Source organism: Polypterus senegalus, chromosome 10 (assembly GCF_016835505.1).
Source record: "Polypterus senegalus isolate Bchr_013 chromosome 10, ASM1683550v1, whole genome shotgun sequence".
Classification (NCBI taxonomy): domain Eukaryota; kingdom Metazoa; phylum Chordata; class Cladistia; order Polypteriformes; family Polypteridae; genus Polypterus; species Polypterus senegalus.
The window spans coordinates 150,168,406-150,194,845 of NC_053163.1; the positions used below are offsets into that span (position 1 = coordinate 150,168,406).

The 26,440-nt window shown below is 39.5% G+C and overlaps 1 protein-coding gene across 1 annotated transcript in view; it reads left to right on the top strand.

The window, feature by feature from the left end:
• The window catches only part of lonp1 (lon peptidase 1, mitochondrial), an 83,056-nt gene that overhangs the window by 28,520 nt on the left and 28,096 nt on the right, over positions 1 to 26,440 (top strand). The window contains exons 4-12 of the mRNA XM_039767055.1: positions 7,929 to 8,187; positions 8,275 to 8,336; positions 10,965 to 11,094; positions 15,580 to 15,663; positions 17,292 to 17,512; positions 17,630 to 17,768; positions 20,439 to 20,617; positions 21,687 to 21,774; positions 23,233 to 23,355. Coding sequence (XP_039622989.1) covers positions 7,929 to 8,187; positions 8,275 to 8,336; positions 10,965 to 11,094; positions 15,580 to 15,663; positions 17,292 to 17,512; positions 17,630 to 17,768; positions 20,439 to 20,617; positions 21,687 to 21,774; positions 23,233 to 23,355 — 1,285 coding nt within the window. The remainder of the gene's footprint in view (positions 1 to 7,928; positions 8,188 to 8,274; positions 8,337 to 10,964; positions 11,095 to 15,579; positions 15,664 to 17,291; positions 17,513 to 17,629; positions 17,769 to 20,438; positions 20,618 to 21,686; positions 21,775 to 23,232; positions 23,356 to 26,440) is intronic.

Here is a 26,440-nt window from a genome sequence, read left to right on the forward strand (position 1 = left end):
GCTTTGGACTGTGAGCACGTTTCCGGAACGAATTATGCTCGCAAACCAAGGTTCCACTGTAATTAAAAAAAGAACAAATTGGTATTAGTGGTCTCCTTTCAAAAAAACGTTAGGGAGCACGATTAAAACTGTTATGAAAACTCGGGTCGCAAATACTTAAAGGTTGAGAAATGCTGTATTAAGATATAATCAAGTGGTGGACATGTGACTCAAAGAGTGTATTTTTGAGACGCGCAGATTGCAAAGGATTATTGTGAGTACCAAAACAACCTAGAGCTGATTAAGACATGAAAAATCATGGTCAGAAGCCATGAGAACAACTGAGGATGCAAATGTTTGAGTGATTAAAAGTAATTATAGTAACTTCTGGATTCCTGATGGTAGACATTAATTCAAATCCATTTTATGAATTGGATCTAATTTTAGAGTTTCATGCCTTTGTGGTTTCTAGCAATTTAAAAAAAATTGGAATGAATCACCTTTACATCATAGTAATACCATTTCGTAATACAGCTAAGTGTGCTGAGTTGCAGCAATCTGTGAGACAACAAAACTGACTTCTGCATCCAAAGCTACTGATGAAACACCTGCACCCTAGTGAAGAGGCTTTCCTCAGTACTTGGTTAAGAGCAGCTTACTAGTCACAATCTACAGGCTTCTCTCTATGTGCAAACCACCTGAGGTGTATCAAGCATCATTGGATGTTTTAAAATGACGATGTGAACATAAGACGTCATATAGCCCTCGGTGACATGCTTAATGGAGAAAATAAAGGGAATCCTTATTAAAAACTCAATGGTCAAAGTGTGGCAAACTTTCATACAGAATTCAGATGCGTTCATAAGCCACACAAAGGTGTATGACACCGAGAAGAACATATCGCGGTACAGAATAATACTGATGAAAACAGTGATGTTTTTCACACTAAAATTAATTTGTGGGGTCTAAGTGAGATCTGAAAACAAAATTTCAGAATGCAGTGTTTATGTTGTGTTCAGTTCATTTTTGATTAAATATTTTTGTTATCATTGGAAAAAAGACAACTCATTAACATTACATAATCCCCGAAAAATAATCTATTTACTAAAATATTATTTTCCAAGGTACTGATTATATTGTGATAGAAGATGGAGTGCTGTGCACAATACTTCACAGCAGTGCATGTCACACACGGGGGGGTGGCTATGATATATGGAACAACATCAGACTTAAGCTCCGTCGTGAGTGGTTTACAGTTCAGCAAGCCAGTATCTCCAAACACATCCTCTGAGACTTCATCCACTCTCTGTATAATGCCCATTTTACACGCAACACCGCAGCTCAGTAGATTGTTTGTGAATGGCTCTTCTACAACATAAATCCAGAAATCAAATTGTTTTCATTTTCTCTCTGTCTTTGCCAGGAACTTTCCTTCACATTTCACCTTTCCCCTAGGACTTCTAAAGTTGATGCCTGTTTCCTCCAACAGAGGTCACCCTGTAGTCTCATATGATGAGCCCTCATTATGGAGATATCGGCACCACAATTTTAACTTTAATCGACTTTCCTTGTGTGGGTAGTGAAATGTACCATCTCTCCTCAAGGTCTCTGTCATCAGCTATTGACCCATTGTCATTTTCACTTGCTTTCACTTACTTACCAGTTCTTTCATATTTTTAGTTTTGCATGCAACTGCAAAGTGGCCTGGTTTATTGCATTTCCTACAGCGTTTGTTTCGTGCAGGGCACTCCTTCCCTTCGTGCCTGTGATTACAGTGTGTGCATTCTATAACTAGTTGTCCCTCTCCCATCTTCACTTTGTTCTGCTGACCACCGCTGCGTCTGTTGTCTCTGCATTGTGCTAGCAGAATGTCACTCACTCCAGCCAACATTTCCGCACTTGCATTCTGTTGCTTAATTAGCTTGGATTGGCGGTCAAGCTGGATGGCTTTATCTAAAGTTAATTCTGCTTCAAATTGCAACTTCTGGGAGACGTCACCATCTGCTATCCTGATAAGAAGTCTGTCTCTTATTTGTTCCCCTTTGCTTGCCCCGAACTCGCAATATTCTGCTAGCTCGTACAGACTCCTCTAACAAAAGCTTCTACTGTCTTCTCCAGCTTTTTGTTGCTGGTGGTGGAAGAGAGCCCGTTCATGTATAACATTTCTCCAAGGTATGAAATGTTCTTCAAATTTATCAAACAGCCTCATAATTATTTGCGTGAGAAGCCTCTCAAAAGTAAATGCACTGTATATAATCTCGGCATCTTTGCTTATTGAATATAGCAGGGCATTAACTTGCACCTCACCTTCCTCTTTGTTTAGCTTCGTAGCGATGCGAAAACGCTTGAAGCACTGAATCCATATCGGCCACGACACTGGTTGTGTAAAGTCGAAAGCCTCTGGTGCAGTGAACTTCGACATTTTTTCTTCTGTTTCCAGGACTGTGTGGGTGCGACTAAACTTCTGACACCATGTAACGTGCAGAGTGACAATTCAGGAAAATAGTTTAGTTATAATAATTCTTTAATCCGAACTCTCAACACAACACAGTTTTTAATACTAATCCTAGAACATTCATATGCCTTCCCTCAAGAGGTGGTAGTAGCTTATGTATTACTCATCTGATTGGCCAGCAGGCACACCTGTATCTCCACAATGCAAAGTTTGTAAGTGTTGCAGGTAATCGCCTCCCCCCACACACCCCATATATAGTTCTATGAAAAAGTTTGGGAACCCCTCTCAGCCTGCATAATAATTGACTCTCCTTTCAACAAAAAAGATAACAGTGGTATGTCTTTCATTTCCTAAGAACATCTGAGTACTGGGATGTTTTTTGAACAAAGATTTTTAGTGAAACAGTATTTAGTTGTATGAAATTAAATCAAATGTTAAAAACTGGCTGTGCAAAAATGTGTGTCCCCTTGTCATTGTGCTGATTTTAATGCATGTCGCTGCTCAATACTGATTACTTGCAATACAAATTGGTTGGGTTAGCTTGTTAAGCCTTGAACTTCATAGACAGGTCTGTCCAATCATGAGTAAAGGTATTTAAGGTGGTCAATTGCAAGTTGTGCTTCCCTTTGACTCTCCTCTGAAGAGTGAGACAGCATGGGATCCTCAAAGCAACTCTCAAAAGACCTGAAAACAAAGATTGTTCAGTCTCATGGCTTAGAGGAAGGCTACAAAAAGCTATCTGAGAGGTTTAAACTGTCAGTTTCAACTGTAAGGAATGGAATCAGGAAATGGAAGGCCACAGGCACAGTTGCTGTTAAACCCTGCAGGTCTGGCAGACCAAGAAAAATACAGGAACGGCATATGTGTAGGATTATGAGAATGACAACCCACAGATCACCTCCAAAGACCTGCAACATCTTGCTGCAGATGGTGTATCTGTACATCATTCTACAATTCAGCGCAATTTGCACAAAGAACATCTGTATGGCAGGGTGATGAGAAAGAAGCCCTTTCCGCACTCACGCCACAAACAGAGTCGCTTGTTGTATGCAAATGCTCATTTAGACAAGCCAGATTCATTTTGGAACAAAGTGCTTTGTACTGATGAGACAAAAATTGAGTTATTTGGTCATAACAAAAAGCGCTTTGAATGGCGGAAGAAGAACACCGCATTCCAAGAAAAACACCTGCTACTTATTGTCAAATTTGGTGGAGATTCCATCATGCTGTGGGGCTGTGTGGCTAATTCAGGGACTGGGGCCCTTGTTAAAGTCGAGGGTCGGATGAATTCAACCCAATATCAACAAATTCTTCAGGATAATGTTCAAGCATCAGTCACAAAGTTGAAGTTACGCAGGGGTTGGATATTCCAACAAGGCAATGACCCCAAAACACAGTTTGAAATCTACAAAGGCATTCATGCAGAGGGAGAAGTACAATGTTCTGGAATGGCCGTCACAGTCCCCTGACTTGAATATCATCGAAAATCTATGGGACGATTTGAAGCAGGCTGTCCATGCTCACCAGCCATCAGATTTAACTGAATCGGAGAGATTTTGTATGGGAAGAATTGTCAAAAATACCTCCATCCAGAATCCAGACACTCATCAAAGACTATAGGAGGACAGCGTCTAGAGGCTGTTATATTAGCAAAAGGAGGCTCAACTAAGTATTGATGTCATATCTCTGTTGGGGTGCCCAAATTTATGCATCTGTCTAATTTTGTTATGATGCATATTGCATATTTTCTGTTAATCCAATAAACGTAATGTCACTGCTGAAATACTACTGTTTCCATAAAGCATGTCAGATATTAAAAGGAAGTTGCTACTTTGAAAGCTCAGCCAATGAGAAACAAAAATCCAAAGAATTAAGAGGGGTTCCCAGACTTTTTCATATGGCTGTATAAAGCTGGTCAACCAGAAAGCATACCCGGACTACCAAAATTGCAGAGCTGGGAGCCCAGCAGACTACCATTTGCATTTTCAATTTCTTCTTCTCTGTGTGGTGTAGTAGTTGAGGCAATTAATTTCTGCCATAAGTGTGCTGATTCAGTTCCAGCTCGGACCAACAGTGTGACATCGAGCAAGTTGCTTAAACTTTATTAGTGTCAGTTTTAAAAAATGTACAAGAACAATTGTTCTGTACCCTTATATTGCAGGTCATCCATCCATTATCCAACCCGTTATATCCCAACTACAGGGTCACGAGGGTCTGCTGGAGCCAAGCCCAGCCAACACAGGGCGCAAGGCAGGAAACAAACCCCGGGCAAGGGGGCCAACCCTCCACTGGGCACACACACGCACACACACTAGGGACAATTTAGGATCGCCAATGCACCTAACCTGCATGTCTTTGGACTGTGGGAGGAAACCGGAGTAGCCGGAGATAACCCACACAGACAACATGCAAACTCCATGCAGGGAAGATCCGGGAAGCGAACCAAGGTCTCCTAACTGCGAGGCGGCGGCATTACCCACTGCGCCACCGTGCCGCCCTATTGCAGATCACCTTGGATAAAATCATCATCCAAATAAGTGTTAATAATGATAAAAGAAGATCAGCAGATTTTCTGGCTAGTAGAGGCAGAGATCTGGATGGTAGTAGATACTGTATAGCTTAACTGTGCTGTAAAAGTCAAATTTGGCAGATGTTGTTTAGAATGGAGTTGCTTTTTTATAGACAGACACAAAATATGGGAATGCAGGTTAATTCTGCACTGACAGCGGAGGTTAGAAACACAGTTTTTCCGCCAGTGAACCTATGTTAGATATGAATTTGAAATGGAATAAGAAAGTAAGATGTGCAGGTGGAAGAGGGATAGGGATTTATGACAAATAAAATCGGAAGTGTTGAAACGGGTAGAAGATCTGAGTTAGTGCTGAAGTCAGCCATCTGAGGAGGTGACCAGTGGACTTAATCTTTCATTCATTACTGGAGAGACGTGAATAACGTTAATGTGTGTTTTTGTTTAACTAATGTTTCAAAACCCAAGCACCAACATATAATCTTTTATGTTTCTTCATGGCTTTTTACTGGAAGAAAATTACATTTCTGAGCCTCTTGTGGTTCCTTCTAGCGAATTGGTCAGATGTGTCTATGTGACTATTGAGGCCAGTGTTCTTAATTGGTAATATTTCGGTAGATCTTTGAATGTGTCTGGGTCTACTAAAAAAAAGTGCTGGTCTTTATCCCTGTAGATAGTGAATGGAGCCTTTTCCTCACTGTCTTCTACTATATGATATTGTAGGCGTGATTTCCTTAGAAACAATATTGATTTTTTTTTTCCTTTTTAAACTGCCCCCACTTCCCTGTAGTGGCCTACAAGGACAACTTGTTTTGAAAGATCTTTTCTTTTTGATCTAATAAATTATTTAGTCTCCATCAAGAATGTGAATGTGACACCTACCACTGATACTGAAAGGAAAACAGATTGTAGGAGGAGAATGGGCATCCCGGCTGGGAAGGAGAATGATTTTTTACCTGGATGGGAGGCCAGAGTGGAACAACATACAAATTGGCCGGCGGGACGGAGAAACAAATTTGTGCCTGGCCAGCGTAACTGATGGTCCGATGGAAGCCAATAATCAGGAGTTGTTCCATCCCCATACACCAGTTGGCAGTGGTCCTCGTATGGCAGTCTAGTCGGGACACCCACAGGGGTGCTTGGGAGGTGGGGTCTGGAAGTGCAGCCCTGTTGGGGTGCCTACATACAGACAGTGGGTACTGTCAGGGGAGGACCTCCCTACTTTTTTATGGCCCAGAGGTTCTTCTGGAAGATGCGCTGTGGCACCGGAAATAGTCTGCCTTAAAAAAAGCCTGCTGTCTCACATCGGAGAGCCAGAGTTGGGAGGCATTGGGCAGCATTCAGTGAGAGAAAGGAAGGAGGTAGAATTGTTTATTATTGTTTAATTTCTCTTGTTATAATGGCTGATTGTTGAAGATGATTGTGAGGAGGTGTTTGGAAGAATAAAGATCTTTTATTCTAAAACGTGTGTTGCTGTGTCTTGGGTTTGTAGCTCAGTGGCACCACCCTGTGGTCACACAGTCAATAAAGATTGCAAGACACGATTAATAAAACAAGTATAAGAAGCTGTTTCATATGGAGGAATATTTTGGACAAAATTAAATAATATTTAAATAAATAAATAAATGTGCAAATAAATAAAAAGTACTGTGAAATGTGAGCATAAATAAATGTGTCATGAAATGAGAGCCTAAATAAATAAATCTGTCGTGAAATGAGAGCATAAATAAATAAATGTGTCACAAAATGTTTTTTGTTGCTTATTTATTTATTTAATTTTGTCCGTAACATTCCTCCAAACCGTCATGAAATACGACTTGAAATAAAACTGTCACTTTCACTCGTCAAAGTTGAGAGGGTGGGCTCTAACACACCCTCTAGTTACTGATTGGTGAATCGATAGCAAAGGAATTAATTAGAAAAATGCTTACTACTGCCAATGAAATGGATTCTGCTGAAGATATTACGTATTTCAGAGAGAGAACTGAAGATTTATCGGAAGAAATTACAATGTTGGCAGCTCTTTTTAGACTCTTTTAGATCAGAGTTGCAAAGTTGTTTGAAAAAGTAGCTGCGAATATGCACCTGACTTTATACTCGTAAAACAAGGGTCAAATACTCAGGTCAAAATATTAGTTGGCGCTGCTTTGGGCATTCCATGTCAAAGTACCTAAACTAATAGAGCCGTATATCAAACTGGCTCATTCGCCTTGTGATCGTCTTCCCCGATACACCATATAGATCTGCAATCTGTCGTACTTTTAAACTGCATAACAGAAAGTGTTCTACTGCGTCACCTGAACTGGAGTGTAGTCGAGTCCCTTCCATCAGTTCTTCGATATTTTCAAAAATAGTTTAATCTATATCAGAGTCTAAAAGAGCCGCCAACATTGTAATTTCTTCCGATAAATCTTCAATTCTCTCTCTGAAATACGTAATATCTTCGGCAGAATCCATTTCATCGGCAGTAGTAAGCATTTTTCTAATTAATTCTTGTGCTATCGATTCACCAATCAGTAACTAGAGGGTGTGTTAGAGCCCACCCTCTCAACTTTGACGAGTGAAAGTGACAGTGACAGTCGTATTTTATAATGGTTTGGAGGAATGTTACGGACAAAATTAAATAAATAAGCAACAAAAAACATTTCGTGACACATTTATTTATTTATGCTCTCATTTCACGACACATTTATTTATTTAGGCTCTCATTTCATGACACATTTATTTATTTATGCTCACATTTCACAGTACTTTTATTTATTTGTGCATTTATTTATTTATTTAATTTTGTCCAAAATATTCCTCCATAGTTTCATGGATGTAGCTGAATCTTATCCCAAGGACCATCATCGTGGCCATCAGAGCAAGCTCAGTATTACTTAGGCATCTGAGCAACTAACTAACTAAAATAATATTACTTTGGTAAAAGAAAATTACCCCAGTTGTCTTATCCCTTTTGTCCTTCAGGATCCGCATCAACAAGCAGTTGGACCCTGAACTAGAAGAACAGCAGCAGCTGGATGCAGATGATAACAAGCAAAAGGCACGAAGGAAGAGCAAGCGCCCCAAAAAGGAATTGCAGGACCTTGGAGAAGCCATGGAAGAGAAGGTGCGACAAGTAGAACTTGTTATTGAAGCAGTGGAAACTCAAGCCAACCCAGAGGTTCTCATGGTGGAAGTAGACAATGTTGTCCATGAGGACTTTCAGGTTACTGAGGAAGTCAAGGTAAGTGTATTCAAGTGAAGTGCATACAGTTTTTGTGTGAGATATTATTAGTGTCAATTGCTTTGATGATGGCATTTTGTTTTCTAGGCTCTGACTGCAGAAATTGTCAAAACTATACGGGACATCATTGCCTTGAATCCATTATACAGGTACTTTGGATAGTGGTCTTTCTCTGTCTTTATTTATTTTTTTATATCTTGTGAGCAAATAGCCCGGCTACAGACAGATGCCAAATGTCCCGATTATGTACACGCTTTATTTCAGCACAACAACATCGTGCACAATTAACCGTAATAATGCTCTCAGTCCCTTTTCTCTCTCTCTCTCTCTCTGGTCACCTCCTCCTCCTTACTCAGGCTCCTATCTTCTCCCTCCCGACTCTAGCCCCAAGTGAAGTGTGGTGGCCACCTTTTATACAGCACCCGGAAGTGCCCCAGGTGCTTCTTGATTAGCATCTGACAGCACTTCTGGGTGTGGCGGAAGTGCTGCATGACGTTTCAGCTCCTCTTCTGACAGCACTTCCTGTTGTGGTGGAAGTGCTGGCAATCACCGTTATGGAGCTGTCCAGGCGCCCCCTGGTGGTGGCCATGCCCTCCCACAGGGTTGAGTGTCCCTGCTCCGTGGCCCCCATCCAACCCAGGAAGGCTGTCCTCTCATGTTCCAGGGAAAATACTGCCCCTCTCCCGGTCCTTCCAATCTCTCGGCGTCCCGGTGGGGCAATGTCCCCGGACATCTGTCACAATCTGCATTTTCTGATTAAAGTTGATTGAAAGCCAAAGGCTTTCCTGGCTGTAGCAAACACAAGGCTGGAGCCAACCCTGGACAGGATACCAGAAAAATCAGAGGACACACTCGTATTGAATTTCCCCTTGGGATTAATAAAGTATCTATCTAATCTATCTAATCTATCTAATCTATCTAATCTATCTATCTATCTATCTATCTATCTATCTATCTATCTATCTATCTATCTATCTATCTATCTATCTATCTATCTATCTATCTCTATACCCATAAACACACTAGATGAGCATACTGTATGCTGCTAGAACATTCAAACAGTATTGTCTTTAAGCCCAACAGGCTTGTCAGTCCTCCTGAACTAATTTTTCCTAAATAACATCAAATCAAGTTTTGGTGGTCATCAAATTACTACTGTATCCTTCACTTGTTTACATAAAAGCAAACTTTCTAACCTTAACAACTTTCTATCTGTGTCTCCGTGTTCCTTTTTAAGATTTATTATTAGTTTGTTATATTATTGTTGTTGTTATTGATATAGGTTGTAATTGTAGATTTATTAATAGTTAGTATCCTCTATGCTAAATTCTTTTATTATTTTAAAATTTTCAGTCATGTCACTCCTTCAGTCTTTCTTCATAGCTCGTACCTTGTAGTCCCAAAATCAGTCTAATCACTCCTTTCTGGACTTTTTTTTTCTGTAACATGTACATCAGAACTGCACACAGTACGTCAGATGGGGTATCACTAGTGCATTACATGGCTTAATTATAACTTCTCTTGACTCGTACATAACATATTGGTCTATATAACCTAACATCCTTAAAGCCTGCATAGTAATGTCTGTCCACTATCTGGATATAGAGAGTAAAGAGTCCACTAATGCTTTCAGGTCCTTCTGATAAAATCTTCAAGTTTCATATCTTCCATTCTGTATTTATATCTGGCATTTTTAAATCCTATATGTAATACTAAACTTTTAATTTACATCTGCTACATACCTGCCAAAACCAATTTTCTGTTTGGGTTCCTTTTGTAACGATTCAGCCGACTCTACATTATGCGCCGTTTGACCTTGCTTAGTATCATTCGCAAACTTAACCATCTTGTTATTTATTTCCTTATCAAGATCATTTATGAATACTTAAAAGAGCAGTAACCACAACACTGATCACTAACAGGAAAAGTAAAAGTGAAAAGAATGCATATGTAACAATTCCCATGAAAATAACAATCTCTTTAAATTGTATATCCGGTAAACCAAACCTGGGGGTGGGCGACCGAAGCGAGCAGGTGGCAGAGCTCCCTAGTCCTATTAATAATAATAATACAAGGATACCTGAAATTTGTGAATAATTTGACAAACCAGCGAAAGAATTTTGGCACCCTCTTAATAATTTACCTATATGTTTTTCAACAGTATATGTAAAGAATGTTAAAATGTGTAAGACATTTTAATACCAACAAAAGTGCTACAACTGTAACTTCCCATGCACAATATTAAATTCATGGGTAGTTCTAGTATACAAATTGTCAATAAAAGTAGATCCATTATTCACATAAGTAATTCTAAGCAATTTTTAGCACAAATCTGTATATTACTTTTGCCACTGTGTTTAAGTAAGATCATGCTAAAGACTACTTAATACCAAAACTCCTATCGGAGTTTGAAATGGTAGCAATACGCTGTAGATTCCTTCTGGCCTAATTGAATGATTCCACTAAAATGCATATGTGAAGGCCATATTTTATTCCAAGCTGGAACATGCTAAACATCTCAATATATTTGATCTTAAAAATACTGAATTTGCTATCTATACAGTATCAATACAGTTTCAAACTGCCTGGTAATAAAGTTTCTGGTAGTAAGTCATGTGTATATACATGTGAGTATTTCTATCTAGTGTATTTACTCTGTTTTGTGTGTGTGTGTGTGTATATATGAATAATTATCATACAGTACACAGAAGCAAACCAAAATGAGATTGGCCTCCCTTTAAAAACACAGATTTTTCAGGTCTTTCTTTCTCTTGCAGGGAGTCAGTTCTACAGATGATGCAGGCTGGGCAAAGAGTTGTTGACAACCCCATCTACCTGAGTGACATGGGGGCAGCACTGACTGGTGCAGAGTCACAAGAGCTTCAAGACGTCTTAGAAGAAACCAATGTGAGTAGAAGTCAAAAGAATATGATCAGAGTGGAGCATATAATATTTTTTATCTTGATTTCAAGAAAGCATTTGATGAGTTTCCACATGAGAGGTTGGGTATCAAACTAAAAGAAGTGGTGTTTGACACTAGTTAGTGCTTAGGGCTACTGCTATTTTTAATATATAAAATGATTTGGATGGGAATGTAAACAAAAAAGCTGGTTACATTTGCTGATGATACCAAGCTAGGTGGATTGGCAGATAATCAAGAATCCATTGAATCATTAAAGAGGGACTTGGCCAATATACAAGCTTGGGCAGATTTGTGGTAGATGAAATTGAATGTCAGTAAATGTAAAGTATTACACATAGGAAGTAAAAATATGAGGTCTGAATACACAATGGGAGGTCTGAAAATCGAAAGTACACCTGATGAGAAGGATATAGGAATCGTAGTGGACTCACCACTGTCAACTTTCAGACAGTGTTCAGATACCATTAAGAGGCTAACAGAATATTAGGTTATATAGCACCCCTAGTGTGTAGAGTACAGGTCCATGGAGGTTATAGTTTATAACGCTGTAGCGGGTGCCACATGTGCTATTGTCCTGTTGGCAGGGTGCATCTCAAGAAAAGTGGATACTATAAATACACCTTTAAGGGGGAGGTCATAAACGGGCAGGACGGTTGGTACTAAAGACTTTAAAACCGGAAAAGAAGAGGAAAGAGGGAGACATCTTGTGGTGGAGCAAAGGGAAGTGACGAGGTAGCGCCAAGAAATACCCCATGCTGGAAAAAGTTTTTTTTTTTGCTCACTCAGCGACACAAGGGAGACACTTTTTTTTTTTGGTTTTGTTGACAATTCTTTGGACCGGTAGGACTGAACTTTTTTGTTATCGGCTTTGGGGCCGGTGTATTGCGGGAGACTTTCACTTTGTCCATAAACAGTAAAGACAATAAACCTATTTGGAAAACCAGTTTCTCCTAAACAAGTACATCTCGCTCCTAAACTGGGAAAGGTGGTTTTGACTGCTATGTTATGTACTTGTTTGTTTGTTTGTTTTTTGCCTATATGTAAAATATATACAGTGCAACTTCAGGTCACGACCGTAATTCGTTCCAAAACTCTGGTCGCAACCTGATTTGGTCGTGACCCAAACTAATTTCCCCCATAGGATTGTGTGTAAATACAATTAATCCATTCCAGACTGTACGAACTGTATGTAAATACATTTTTTTTAAAGATTTTTAAGTACAAAAATAGTTAATTATACCATAGAATGCACAGTGTAATAGTAAATGAAATGTAAAAACATTGAATAACAGAGAAAACTAACATTGCAAGAGTTCACGCTACAGCTTTACGAACCTGCTCACTGTAATCACTGTTTTTTTTAATGAGTTTTAAGCACACGGAAAAAAATAAAAATGTGAAAAATCCTTAATTTATACAAAAACTAACCATAAACAACCAAGAAAAGTAACCTTGCATGCATGCACGTCTGACAGAGAACAATGTACAGGGAGAGGCTGAACATGTGTGGAATTCATGGGTGCGTACGAACTTAGAAGGGAAACTGGCTTGTTCGTCACACAAGTGTGTGGTCGTGAGCAGATGAAAAAGTTCAAGACGTTTGTGACCCGAGGTTCAACTTTATTTGCATATTTTTTCCCCTCTTCTTTATTTGTGGTATTGCTTTTAGTTTAATGCTGAGCTGAAGACATGTGGTGAAAGGGTCAAATAAAAGGACGAGCAGTGGTCACGTTGCCCCGAAAGATTTTCGATATCGAACTGCTTTGCTCCAGCAGTTTTCTGATTGTGTGGCAACCCGGGGTTTAGATGTTCTTCCAGGGCAGCGGTACAACACACTGTTGGAGCTTCAACTGGACAACTTTGTTCAGGTTTGCTTTCCAGGCTATAAAAAATGACACAGTAGTGCAATAAAAAGTCCAGAGAAGAGCAACAAGGTTAATTCCAGGGCTACAGGGCATGAGTTATGAAGAAAGGTTAAAGGAGTTGAATCTTTTCATTTTAAGCCAAAGGAGTTTAAGAGGTGACATGATCAAGTATTTAAAATTATGAAAAGTATTCATACACTGGATCCAGACTGCTATTTTAAAATGAATTCAACAAGAATACAAGGCACAGTTGGAAACTTGTTTAGAGTAAATTTCGCACAAATGGTAGGAAGTTCTTCACATGGAAAATTATACACACATAGTTAGAGTTATATTTTAAGTTATCAAGTAGTGTGGTAAACAGTCGGGCTTATGGGACATTCAGAACTCAACTTGATGTTATTTTTAAAGCAATCCGGTTGCTAGGTGACTGTGTAGAAAAGTGATGTAATTTGTTTTTGAAATTCCTAATAAATAGAGTTAAAAAAAAAAGTGTGGAAACTTTTTAACGTCCCTCATATTTCAATTAGTAATGCATGTACTGTATATTTGCCTGTCTGTGCTTCATCTCTGTCTGTTGTTCTTCCTCTCTGCAAGCTTACATTTCCATTAAAATTCCATAGTTCTGTGATGAGATGATAACTATAGTTATGCTGTAGAATTTGAACCTGGACACATTGATTGGGACCGTAGAAAAGATAATCAGTAATTGGATTCGAAGGATTTCTCGAACTAGCTGTTTTCTTGAATTTGTATCACATGTCTCCTGTTGGGTGGCACGGTGGCACAGTGGTAGCGCTGCTGCCTCGCAGTAAGGAGACCTGGGTTTGCTTCCCGGAGTTTGCTTGTTCTCCCCGTGTCTGCGTGGGTTTCCTCTGGGTGCTCCAGTTTCTCCCACAGTCCAGTGACATGCAGGTTAGGTGCATTGGCGATCCTAAATTGTCCCTAGTGTGTGCTTGGTATGTGGGTTGTGGGTGTGTGTGCCCTGCGGTGAGCTGGTGCCCTGCCTGGGGCTTCTTCCCGCCTTGCTGGCTGGGATTGGCTCCAGCAGAACCCTGTGACCCTGTGTTAGGATATAGCGGGTTGGACAATGACTGTCTGATTGACTGTCTCCTGTTGTGCAATCTGTCATTCAACGGATTTAAATGGAGAGCAGTAGTCACTCTGCTGTTTGTTGTCATCATGTGTCCCACACTGAAAATGGACCACAGAAAGAAAATCATAGACCAGCATGTTAAAGGCTTGAAGCCCAACCCAAGCTGCTTGATATTTGTGTGACAACAGTTGCAAATATCATTAAGAAGTTCAAGGTCTGTGAGACTTCCAGTCTCCCTGGATGCGGCTGCAAGAGGAAAATCAACCCTAGAATGGGAAGAATAGCAAGAATGGTTGACAAAAAAACAAGAACAACTTCCGAACAAATACAAGCTGAATTCCAAGGTCTAGGCCCATCAATGTCTGATCACACCATCTATCACTTTTTTAGTGACAGTGGACTCATTGGAAGAAGACCCAGGAGGACTCCACTGTTGAAAGAAAAACTTTAAAAAAAAAAAAAACAGGCTGGAATTTTCTAAAATTCATATTGACAAGCCAAGATTTTATGGGAGAATGTTTTTTGGACAGATGAGATACAATTGGAGCTTTTTGACGTGTCAGCATTAAGTCCGCAGATAAAAGAAAATGAAGCTTACAAAGAAGAGAACACCAAACCTGTAGTGAAACATGGAGAATGCTCTGTTATGTTTTGGGGCTGCTTTGCTGTAGCTGGCATGGGGTGCCTTTAGTCTGTGTAGGGAATGATGAAATCTCAGGACTATCAAGACATTCTGGAGTGAAACAATCTGCCCAGTGTCAGAAAGCTCTGTTTCAGTCACCGGTTATGAGGTCCTCCAACAAGATAAGGAGCCAAAATACACAGCAAAAATCACCCAAGAGTGGCTGAGAACAAAATATTGAACTATTCTGAAGTGGCCTTCTCCGTGCCCTGATTTGAATTGTATCGAACAGCTATGGAAAGAACTGAAGCATGCAATCTGGAGAAGACCCCTTTCAAACCTGACACAACTGGAGTAGTTAGCTCAGGAAGAGTAGGCCAAATGACCTGTGGAAACGTGCAGATGTCTGAAGAAGAGCTCCAGGAATTGCTTGTTTGCAGTGGCTGTCGCTAAAGATTATAGAACAAAATTTTAGGTTAAAGGGCCCATCATTTTTGTCAATGCCATTTATTTGTGTTATTATTTGAAATATTCTGTTTAATCAAAACTTTAAAAGTGTTTTGTGTTAAATAGAGAATAAACAATGTTGGGTGCCAATTTACTCTTGTCAGTTTTAAGTTATTTCAGAGACAATTGTCGGTTCTTATTTTTTTGTTGAGGAGCACTAACAGAGTTGTCCATGAATGTATGAGAATTGCAATCTCAAATTTTAATGATATAAAATTGGAGAATGAAACTGTCAACCTTCAGAATGAACAGATAACAGTAAATGACATAAAACTTAAAACACTGAACAAAGGTGAATTTCTTTTTGTGTTGTTGCTTTCTATTTCTCTCTGTTCCTCTGCTGTTCCTCAAGTTGTCTTTTTTCCCCCCACCCATTTAGATCCCAAAGAGGTTGTATAAAGCTCTGTCTCTCTTGAAGAAGGAATTTGAGCTCAGCAAACTCCAACAGAGACTTGGCAGAGAGGTATGTGAAGGCAAAGGTCTACCAATCCACTTTACAGACACCTTTACACAGCAGCAACAACATTTATTTCTATAGCACATTATCATACAAATGATGGAGCTCAAAATGCTTTATAGGATGAAGAAAGAGAGAAAAAGGACAAAATATATAAGAAAATAAAATTGGGCAAAACTAATCAACATAGAATAAAAGTAAGGTCCGAAGGCCAGGGAGGACAGAAAAAACAAAAAAACGACAGATGGCTGGAGAAAAAAAAAAATCTGCAGGGGTTCCGAGGCCACAAGACCACCCAGCCTCCTCTAGGCATTCTACCTAACATCAATGACCTCAATCAGTCCTCGTTGTATTCAGAGTTCACATGGAAGAACTTGATGATGACAGTCATGTGGGCTTCTGGCCTTTAATCCATCAATGTAAGCACATCATGGTGCTTTGATTGGGTTGTGAGGGCGCAGATCACCACCACAGAAAACCAGAAAAAGAACAGCACAGAAAGTAGGGGTTAGTACGGATTTTGGAGTCACCATGAATGATAATGATAATTATTAATTGAATATACAGAGAGAGCATCAGGATTAAACTAAAATTAAGCTGTGAGAAAGCCATGTTAAAGTAATGTGATTTTAGCAGTTTTTTAAAGTTCTCCATTTTATTAACCAGGTGAATTTCTGTCGATCAGCTATTCCAGATTTTAGGCGCATAACAGCAGAAGGCCGCTTCACTACTTCTTTTAAGTTTAGCTCTCAGAATAATAAACAGACCCTCATTTGAAGGTCTAAGGTTACAATTTGGAGTGTAAGGTGACAGGCATTCTGAGATATAAGATGGAGCAAGATTATTTAAAGCTTTGTAAACCATAAGCAGTATTTTGAAGTCAATTCTAAATGGCACAGGTAACCAGTGTAGTGACGCTAGGACTGGTGTGATGTGCTCGGATTTTCGTTTCCTAATTAAGATCCTAGCAGCTCCATTCTGCACTCATTGCAATCGATTGATGTCTTTTTTGGGTGGTCCTGAGAGGAGTGCATTACAGTAATCTAGCCGACTGAAAACAAAAGCGTGAACTCATTTCTCAGCATCTTGCAAAGTTAGAAGAGGTCTAACTTTTGATATATTTCTTAAATGAAAAAATGCTGTCCTAGTAATCTGATTAATATGTGCAGGGCTACAGTATATTGAAATCAAGAGAATAGGCAGCCTTAATCAGAGTTAAACCTGGAATGACCAGTAGAGAGAGCTGCTTGATTAATTACTTACTGCCCAGTATGATCTCCGGATAAGAAACAGTATGACTTCACAATATCTGTATTTCATTATGTGACCCTTTATACCAGGAATTAGTGGTATGCTGTGTTTTGCATGCTGCTTAACAAATTAACTAAAATATTTACTCTTGTTCCTTCATTATAAATGTGTAATAACATACTGATTAATATACTATGCAGTGTGTGTTTGTGCGCGAGTAGTAAAGGGTCAAAAATACCTTTTTTCTTATAACAGATGATAAAGACCGGCTACATGAGTCTGATTCCACTTTGCATCTGGACAGCTGCCTCTAACAGAAAGAGAAGTTAGTATATAGATCTAAAATCCATTTTCAAAACAGCACCATAATTCTTTTTGACCAGGTTGAAGAGAAGATAAAGCAGACCCACCGCAAGTACCTCCTGCAGGAGCAGCTGAAAATCATCAAGAAGGAGCTCGGCCTAGAGAAAGACGACAAGGATGCCATTGAGGAAAAGTTTCGTGAGCGGCTAAAAGATCTACAGGTGCCCAAGCACGTCATGGATGTAATTGATGAAGAGCTAAACAAATTGGGACTTTTGGATAACCACTCTTCTGAATTCAAGTAAGCAGAAGAAAGGGGGATTCCCGATGCCTTATAGAAAGAGATTTAGTTTATCTGAAAATGTAAATATTTGGTGACATGCAAAATGTTCTAAAATTTTGTTTCACTTGGCCACAGTGTAACTCGGAATTACCTGGACTGGTTGACTTCAATGCCCTGGGGGAAATGCAGTATGGAGAACCTGGATTTGATCAGAGCAAAGGAGGTCCTGGAAGAAGACCATTATGGAATGGAAGATGTGAAAAAGCGCATTCTGGTACAGCATGCAGGGGATGGGGTGTGGTTGAGAGGTTATGGTTTGGATTCTTGATGTCAGTAAGTCAGTATTTGTGATGAAAATGTAAGAGTTGAGTCATTGTTACCCAAAAAAAAATTAACCCCACATTTTCTCCTATCATTACCATATACCCTGCTTGTTTATGGCCCTTCATGTCATAGACAGCAAGTCACTTTCCCTTTGATGATTCAGAGCATTTGCTTGAGAACCAATTGTATACCTTGAGTATAACTATTCTTCTCTTTTCCTTTTTCAGTTATAATCTTGTTGTCACGAGTCCGCTAATTTGTGTTGTTTGTGCTTGTTGTAGAGTTAAAATGCCAATAAGATGTTCTATCGGCATGTTACGTGATGAAGAGCTTATTAAGTTTGTCAGACTCTGCATTGATGGATAGTTTTAGATTACCTGTCACTGTTTTGTTGTGTTAAGGTCCTTCCTTAATCCAGTTGTCCTTTTTAGACTTTTTACTACAAAGTACTTAACATAATACCCCAAGCCCCCTCTATAGCCCTTTCTTTTACAATTATAATCCCAAGCAATATAAGCAGAGTATTGATGTGAGTGTTGGCAAAGTAAAATTAATGTAGCCTGGCAATAGGCTACCAGGTGTCTCTCTATCTTAGTTATGCTGATTGGTGTCAAGTCTGATGTAGTCTTGCATTGTCCTTGAATGGAGTGGTAGAAACAGATGATGTGGCCATCTGCATGAATGAAGCAGCTGAGAAATGTTTTACTTCTATCTCAGCCCTTCATTTAATCCCAGTCTTTCCATCATTGACACACCTCTTGAAGTAGTTGGGGGTCTGTTCATGATTCGGCTTCTCAGAATGGCTGAACCCTTTGACATTCCAGCTGCTGGCCTATCCATGTTCTTTCATCTCAGCCATCTGTATTCCCACAGGCCAGCTGGCCAGAAGTTGCTTTTTAACAGGTCCTTCCTAAGATCTGTACAACTTCTGACCTGTAGCAAGTACAACAACTGGTTTCTAAAGTATTACTTTTCTAAATACATATTTTTAGTTTAGATTAGATTAACTTTATTAACATAAAATAATTACACATAGAACATAAAATATAATCAATAAATAAATTAATAAACCTATTTTGTGCAGAAATTGCATAAAATACTTCGAGTATAAGAATTTAGTTTGGGAGGAATCATTAAATTGCCTGATAGCAGGGGACAAAAAATATCCCCAGAGGCTCATCATACAACACCATTTAGGAATGAGCATACGGCTAAAAGAGCTCCAAGACACCATGTCCTGGAGGGGATTTTTCATGTCACCTTCCTCTTTTCACAACAGCTACCTGTGTTTCTAGGGTTTGCTCTGTGATGCAGCAGGCATTTTTGGTAAATTTGTTCAGGCATTGTTCGTCTTTCTGAACACAAGTTGCTTCTCTCAGAGAACACAGCATAGATCATTGTCCTGGTTACTATGGACTGGTAGAACATTTCTAGCAGCTTGCTGCATACAAAGGAAGACCTGAGTCTCTTTATGAAGTCCAGTCTGCTCCTGTCCAACGGTACTTTGTTGTCACGACAGTACATTTTGCTGTATTTGCAAACATCTAGATACTTGTAGCTCTGCACCACTGCATCCTCCCCCTGAATGGCGACTGGTCTCAAAGGCTCTTTGGCATGCTGGAAGTCCACCACCAGCTTTTTTATCTTCCTGATGTTGAGTTGCAGGTTGTTGTCCCTGCAGCACAAGACAAAGTCCTCTACAATCTTCCCGTACTCTTGAGTCTACTGTATTATTAATGCAGCCAACGATGATAAATTTCCATAGGTGGCAAGTGCTGGTATTGTATTGAAAGTCTGTTGTGTAGGAGGGTAAACAGGAAGGGAGACAAGAGGATGATTAGGGGCCCAGAATGACTAGGTGGACAATTTAGCCAGGACATCAGGCTACACTCTACTATTTATGCCTAGGGACCTTTAGTGACTGCAGAGATTTGGGACCTCAGTTTTATGTCTCAGCTGAAGGATGGCACCATTTTTACTGCACAGTGTCTGCATAACAGCATTGGGGTCCACATTCAAACCATAATGTAAGCATACCCTGTTGGCCTTGCCAACACCTCTTCCAGCAGCAACCTAAGCTTTTCCTGGTTGGTCTCTCACCCAAGGCATGGCCGGGCACGAACATGCTTCTGAAGTTCTGATGTTATATGACTGCTGGCAACAAAAATTTATCCAAAAATCTTCTAAATTCTAAACAAAGTAAAAAAAAATGTAATTGCTATTTTTTTAATATTTGAAAAATCTTCTTTACATTATAAAAATGAGGGGGAAATGGTAAAATTAAGTATTTTATAGTTTAGTAACTTGTGTAAATTCAGTGGCAGCAACAAAATCTCCTAGTGGTGGAAAGGCTGCTAAGCTGCAAATGAAAATGGTTTTCTTGCGTTTGAAAGTGGATTGTTGAAGCACCATGATAGTCCTCTTGCATAGCATAATTTCAAATTTTAGTCTGTCAGTTCACCAGAAAACTAGTTAGGCTCTGAGAAGTTAAACTAATCTTTTATTTATTTGAGTAAAATACAGAAATCTAAAGTATCTTGAATAGGAGTGGAAGCTTTTCATTTTGAATAATGCTAAACTCTTCCTCCAGTAATTATTTTTGTTTGTCTTCTCCTTGCAGGAGTTCATTGCGGTGAGTCAACTTAGGGGCTCAACACAGGGCAAGATCCTGTGTTTTTATGGTCCCCCTGGTGTAGGAAAAACCAGCATCGCCAGGTCCATTGCCAGGGCGTTGAACCGAGAGTACTTCAGATTTAGCGTGGGTGGAATGACTGATGTGGCAGAAATCAAAGGACACAGGTGAAATAGTCGATAAAACTCATGTAAAATGAACTAATCTATTGCAGTTTCAGAAGCCATTTTAGTGAATTACACCTGTATTAATTATCTATCTAATCTATCTATCTAATCTATCTATCTAATCTATCTATCTAATCTATCTAATCTATCTAATCTATCTAATCTATCTAATCTATCTATCTAATCTATCTATCTATCTATCTATCTATTCTCGTGTGTATTGTACTGAACTACTGGTTTATAATATGTCTTTTATATGGCCCTGCCCATCATCACCTTTCATTGGAACTCATGTGTAGTTTTTATAAAAATACAGATGTATTTGTGTGTGTAAAAGGAAACGGAATATTTTAGGAATTTATTATTGGGGTTTTAAACTACACAAGTTGAAGTCATTCACACCTGCCACGACTGTCCACACCTTCCTAAGATTACAAAAATGAAGGCTGCATCTGTAAATCACTGGAAATTGCAACAAGAGATTAAGCAGTTGCAGACAACCAGTAGGGGCTGGGGAACCCTTTAGTTGTGTCATATAAGGAATACATCTCCTTTCACACTACACTTGTTTTATAAAGCAATATAATATACATCTTAGTATGCAGTAACTGTTTTGGGCCATCAGGTCATGTTGGTTCTTTTTAGTGAGTGATCAGAGCACTTCTAGTGGATTTACATACATAGATTCTTAAATTACAGTTAATCCAATTCACGATAAAAGGGGCTGGATCCAACCCGGGCAACACTGGGCGTCAAGGTGTAGGAAGCAACCCTAGAAGGATGCCAGTACTCCGTATGGCATGGCACTCTCAGAAGTAACCATCTCTATATTGCAGCACTGTATTCCATCATTTTCTTTAGGTTTAACCATATATGATGTTTACATGTTTTGCACGCATTCAGTAAGGAACACGTTTTTCAAAACTGAATGTGGTAAATGTGTTGTGTGAATGGGAACAAAGTCACAAAGAGCTGTTGCTGTGTTAATACAATTGATTTTGTTTTAATCTGTTGACTACTGTAGAATAAACAGTTTGCAAAATAGTTATTGAACTTTATTCTATTTCAGGAGAACATATGTTGGAGCCATGCCGGGAAAAGTAATTCAGTGCCTCAAGAAGACAAAAACGGAGAATCCCCTAGTCCTTATTGATGAGGTACAATGTGTGTGTCTGTGACAGAGTGTGATTATGTGGTGTAAATGAGAGGTGCCCATTTCTCTCTTATATCCTGAGTCTCAAATTCCATGTTCTGGTAGTGGAACAACCAGCCCTTACACATTTTACCTCAGTTTGTCAGATCATTTTCTCTGGATACTTCCATTACTCCCAGTACAAAGTGTTGAGGGGACTGGCAGAGCAGTTTTTTGCTTTGAAAGCAGAATCTCTTTTCCAGTTCCCTCTGTTTACTTTTGAAGCCCAATCTCCTACTCACCCCCTTAAACCCTCAAGTTTCTTTATGGTTAGAATGGTTCTAATCGGTTACGTCTCAGTTGCTAGATCTGGGACACTTTAGACTGAAGATCTTTTGGGGGGGTTGGGGGGGTGGTGTTTCCACTGAGCCCCAAACCCCAGACACAATTGCACAGACAAGTCCCCCGGATTCACAATCAGTGTTTATTTAACAAAGTACTTTTCCATATTTTCCATTTGTTCACTTTTTACTATTTATTCCTCCCTTCCTCCCAGACAAGTGTTGCCCTTCTCTGCTCCCAACTCCAACTCCCTGGGCCACGTGGAGGGTTCCCTTTGAATACCAGACTCGGTACTTCCGGAGCTTAATCTATTGCCTCTGAGAAGTACTTTCTGGCCATGCAGGACCCTAGCGGTCCTAGAGCCGTCAGTATCCAACAGCTCCCCCTGGTGGCCCCCACAGAACCCGATAGGGCAGGCTCCTGGGATCACAATTCCCATTCTGCCCTGTAGGCATCCTTGCTGGAGCACACTAGACAGGTTGCTGCTACCCAGTGTATGAGGGGATACTCTGCCCATGGCAGAGGTTGCTGTCAAGCCCAACCACAATATCCCTCCATGATTGCTGGGATGTAGCTGCTGTTACAGCGTCCTTTTGCGACTATGGCCCGGTAAATAAGGGGAATATCACTGCTCCCCCGCTGATGTTCTTAAATAGATAAAATGGGGTTGAAAAATAGATGGACAAAAAATCTACACATTGAACACATATGAAACAAATAACCTAATATGGGAGGTAACCTGAGAAGAACGAGCATGGACAGTAACTGTACTAGAAATGAAATCCAGGTCCCTAGACTTGAAAGACAACCTTACTGTCCACTGTCTCCAGAAAAAAGCCATACTGTCCCACTTGAAAATGAAAATAAACTTGTGTGCGTGATATTTCAGGCAGAGTAGTTAAGTGCAACTTTTTGCAATTCAGTGTTTGGGTGGAATCACGTTATATTGTGTTAATGTGTGAATTTCCCCTTGGGCTTAATAAAGTATCTACCTATCTACTCTCTCTCTCTCTCTCTCTCTCTCTCTCTCTCTCTCTCTCTGTCTGTCTGTCTGTCTGTCTGTTGTAAACAGAGCTTCACACATGTGGTGTAGTAGATAAATAAGTGCCCTCCTCGTCAATCTCTGACTCTGTCATTGCAGGTTGATAAGATTGGCAGGGGCTACCAGGGTGACCCTTCATCTGCTTTGCTAGAACTTTTAGACCCTGAGCAGAACTCAAACTTCCTAGATCATTATCTTGATGTTCCAGTTGACTTGTCCAAGGTAAGATATTCTGAGGAAGTGGTAAGAGAACCTATTTGTTGAAGAATTTGTGCTTTTTACTTTCTTGTATACATGGTATAGAGAAAGTATAGGAATCGTAGAAAAAAAATTTCACCTCAAGATTTTGATGAATCTGGACGTTTTAGACCTTCCTGAGTCCAAAAATACCATCTTTGAAATTATGTCTGTCTGTGTGTAAACACAATAACTCGAACGCTTTTTGTACACCTGCTTTCTATCAAAAATAAGGAATCCTGTTAACTTTTGGGTCACTTCTGGCAACTGGAAGTGGTACTTTAACTACTTTCGCGAATTTTCAAGTAAACTATGGTTATAATTACAGAGTGATGATTCAAATTTTGTATTGATATTTTTAATGATAAAAAAAGAAATTTGAGAAAAATGTATTTATTTAAACAACCATTTGAATTTTTTGTATCATGGAAATATAAATGTGTACACAATATTAAAAACTGTATTCAGTATAATGAATATTATTTCAATAACTATTAATTTTTTTTTAAATTTATACATCATCAGTTTACCAATAACGTGTAAACATTGAACATCCCATGTAAATATAAAAATGTAATGGGGACAATAAGCTTCTACGTCCTCATTGTGTTCTTGGTAATAAATTTAATTTTATTATTTTTTTTATTTCCGCTATCATTATCATAATTACATGTAGCTAAATACAGTTTTACTTATATTAATTTATTGCAATGGATATCATATAATACCAGTAACGGCGGACTGCACAATAACATACGGTGAATACGCTTGACTTGCGCGTTCATACTTTTCATTCTCTTTCTCTATACGTTTATCATTTGTTTGCTCAGAGGTTGATGCACTTGCTTCTTCCTGAGCAGCTCTTCTTTTCTCCACCCTAGTGGCCCGCTTCTTCTCTTCTTCTGTCTGCATCTTTTAGCATTAAAACTGATTATGTCAGTGTTTGTGTTTCAATTATTTAGTATGTTTTCTTTAATTTTTTCACTTAAGCTGGCACTTAAGTCTTCAATCTGCCTCAAGAATGATTTAAGGTAGGAAGAGGAAGGGGAATTGCGGCAAAGGTGGTAGGAATGAGAATACGCATGCACCACACAGCCGCCCTGCTGGCTGCTGCCGAGAGTTGATTCTACAATAAAATAAAATAAAAATAAAAAGAGGAATAACCTTGGAGGTCAATCATCACCCCGAAACCGGACAGTAGAGGTCACGTAGTACATGTGTATCAAATTTCAGGTCAATACGTCAAATGATTTGTGAGCTACAGGTGATTTAAAATCCTGGACAGACAAATGGACAGCCATGGTAGCGTATTATATATAAAGACTAACACTTTTCTATGTTTTAGGTGACTATAACTCTTGTGGAGAGCAGCCCGGTCATAGACAGGCAGACACCGATGGTTCAAACCCAAACACACGTTTATTCATATCTCAACTATTTACAAGTACTATGCACACACAACCCAGTGCCCCTGCACCAAGCACCCTCAGTCCAGGCCTCTTGTAATACTTTCCTTCATTGCCTCCACTCCTCTCCTCCGAGCTCTGTCCTCTTCCACCCGACTCCAGCTGTTAAATGGAGGGAGGCGGCCCCTTTTATGTTCACCCGGACGTGCTCCAGGTGCATCCCAATGAACTACTGCCGGCACTCCCTGGTGTGGCAGAAGTGTCAGCTGTGTACCCGGAGGCACTCCGGGTGTTCCTGGTCTTCGTCCCCCCCAGCACTTCCAGGTGTGGCGGAAGTGCAGAGAACCAACAACAACAACATTTATTTATATAGCACATTTTCATACAAAAAAATGTAGCTCAAAGTGCTTTACATATTAAAGAATAGAAGAATAAAAGACACAGTAAGAAAATAAAATAAGTCAACATTAATTAACATAGAATAAGAGTAAGGTCCGATGGCAAGGGTGGACAGAAAAAACAAAAAAAACTCCAGACAGCTGGAGAAAAAATAAAATCTGAAGGGATTCTAGACCATGAGACCACCCAGTCCCCTCTGGGCATTCAACACAAATGAAGCAGTCCTCTTTGGATTTAGGGTTCTCACGGAAGGACTTGATGGTCACGTAGACTTCTGGCTTTTAGTCCATCAATGTTGGAGCATCATGATGCTTTGAGTAGGTGGTGGTGGCACAGGCCGCCACCACAAAGAAACCGGAAAAAGAAACGGAAAGAGATTAGGGGTCAGTACGGATTTTAGAGCCACTATGAATAGTTATTATGATGAACTGAACATACAGAGTATCAGGATTAAATTAAAGTGAAGTTATGAAAAGGTCATGTTAAAGTAATGTGTTTTCAGCAGTGTTTTAAATTGCTCTACTGTACTAGCCTGGCGAATTCCTATTGGCAGGCTATTCCAGATTTTAGGTGCATAATAGCAGAAGGCCGCCCGCCTCACCACTTCTTTTAAGTTTAGCTTTTGGAATTGTAAGTAGACATTCATTTGAGGATCTAAGGTTACGATTTGGAATATAGGGTGTCAGACATTCTGATATATAAGATTGAGCGAGATTATTTAAGGCTTTATAAACCATAAGCAGAATTTTAAAGGCAATTCTGAATGACACAGGTAACCGATTTAATGACATCAAAACTGGAGAAATGTGCTCAGATTTTCTTTTCCTAGTTAGGATTCTAGCAGCTGCATTCTGCACTCGTTGCAAACGATTTATGTCTTTTATGGGTAGTCCTGAGAGGAGTGCGTTACAGTAATCTAAGTGACTGAAAACAAAAGCGTGAATTAATTTCTCAGCATCTTTCAATGATATAAGAGGTCTAACTTTTTCTATAGAGCCTTGTGGAACACCATATCGGATATCATGTGTCTTTGAGTTGTAATTACCACAACTAACAAAATATTTTCTCCCTGCCAGGTAGGATTCAAACCAATTTAAGACCGTGCCAGAAAGGTCCACCCATTGACTAAGGCGATTTCTAAGAATGTTGTGATCAATGGTGTCAAATGCAGCACTCAGATCGAAGAGGATGAGAACAGATAAATGGCCTCTGTCTGCATTTACCCACAAGTCATTTACTACTTTAACAAGTGCAGTTTCTGTGCT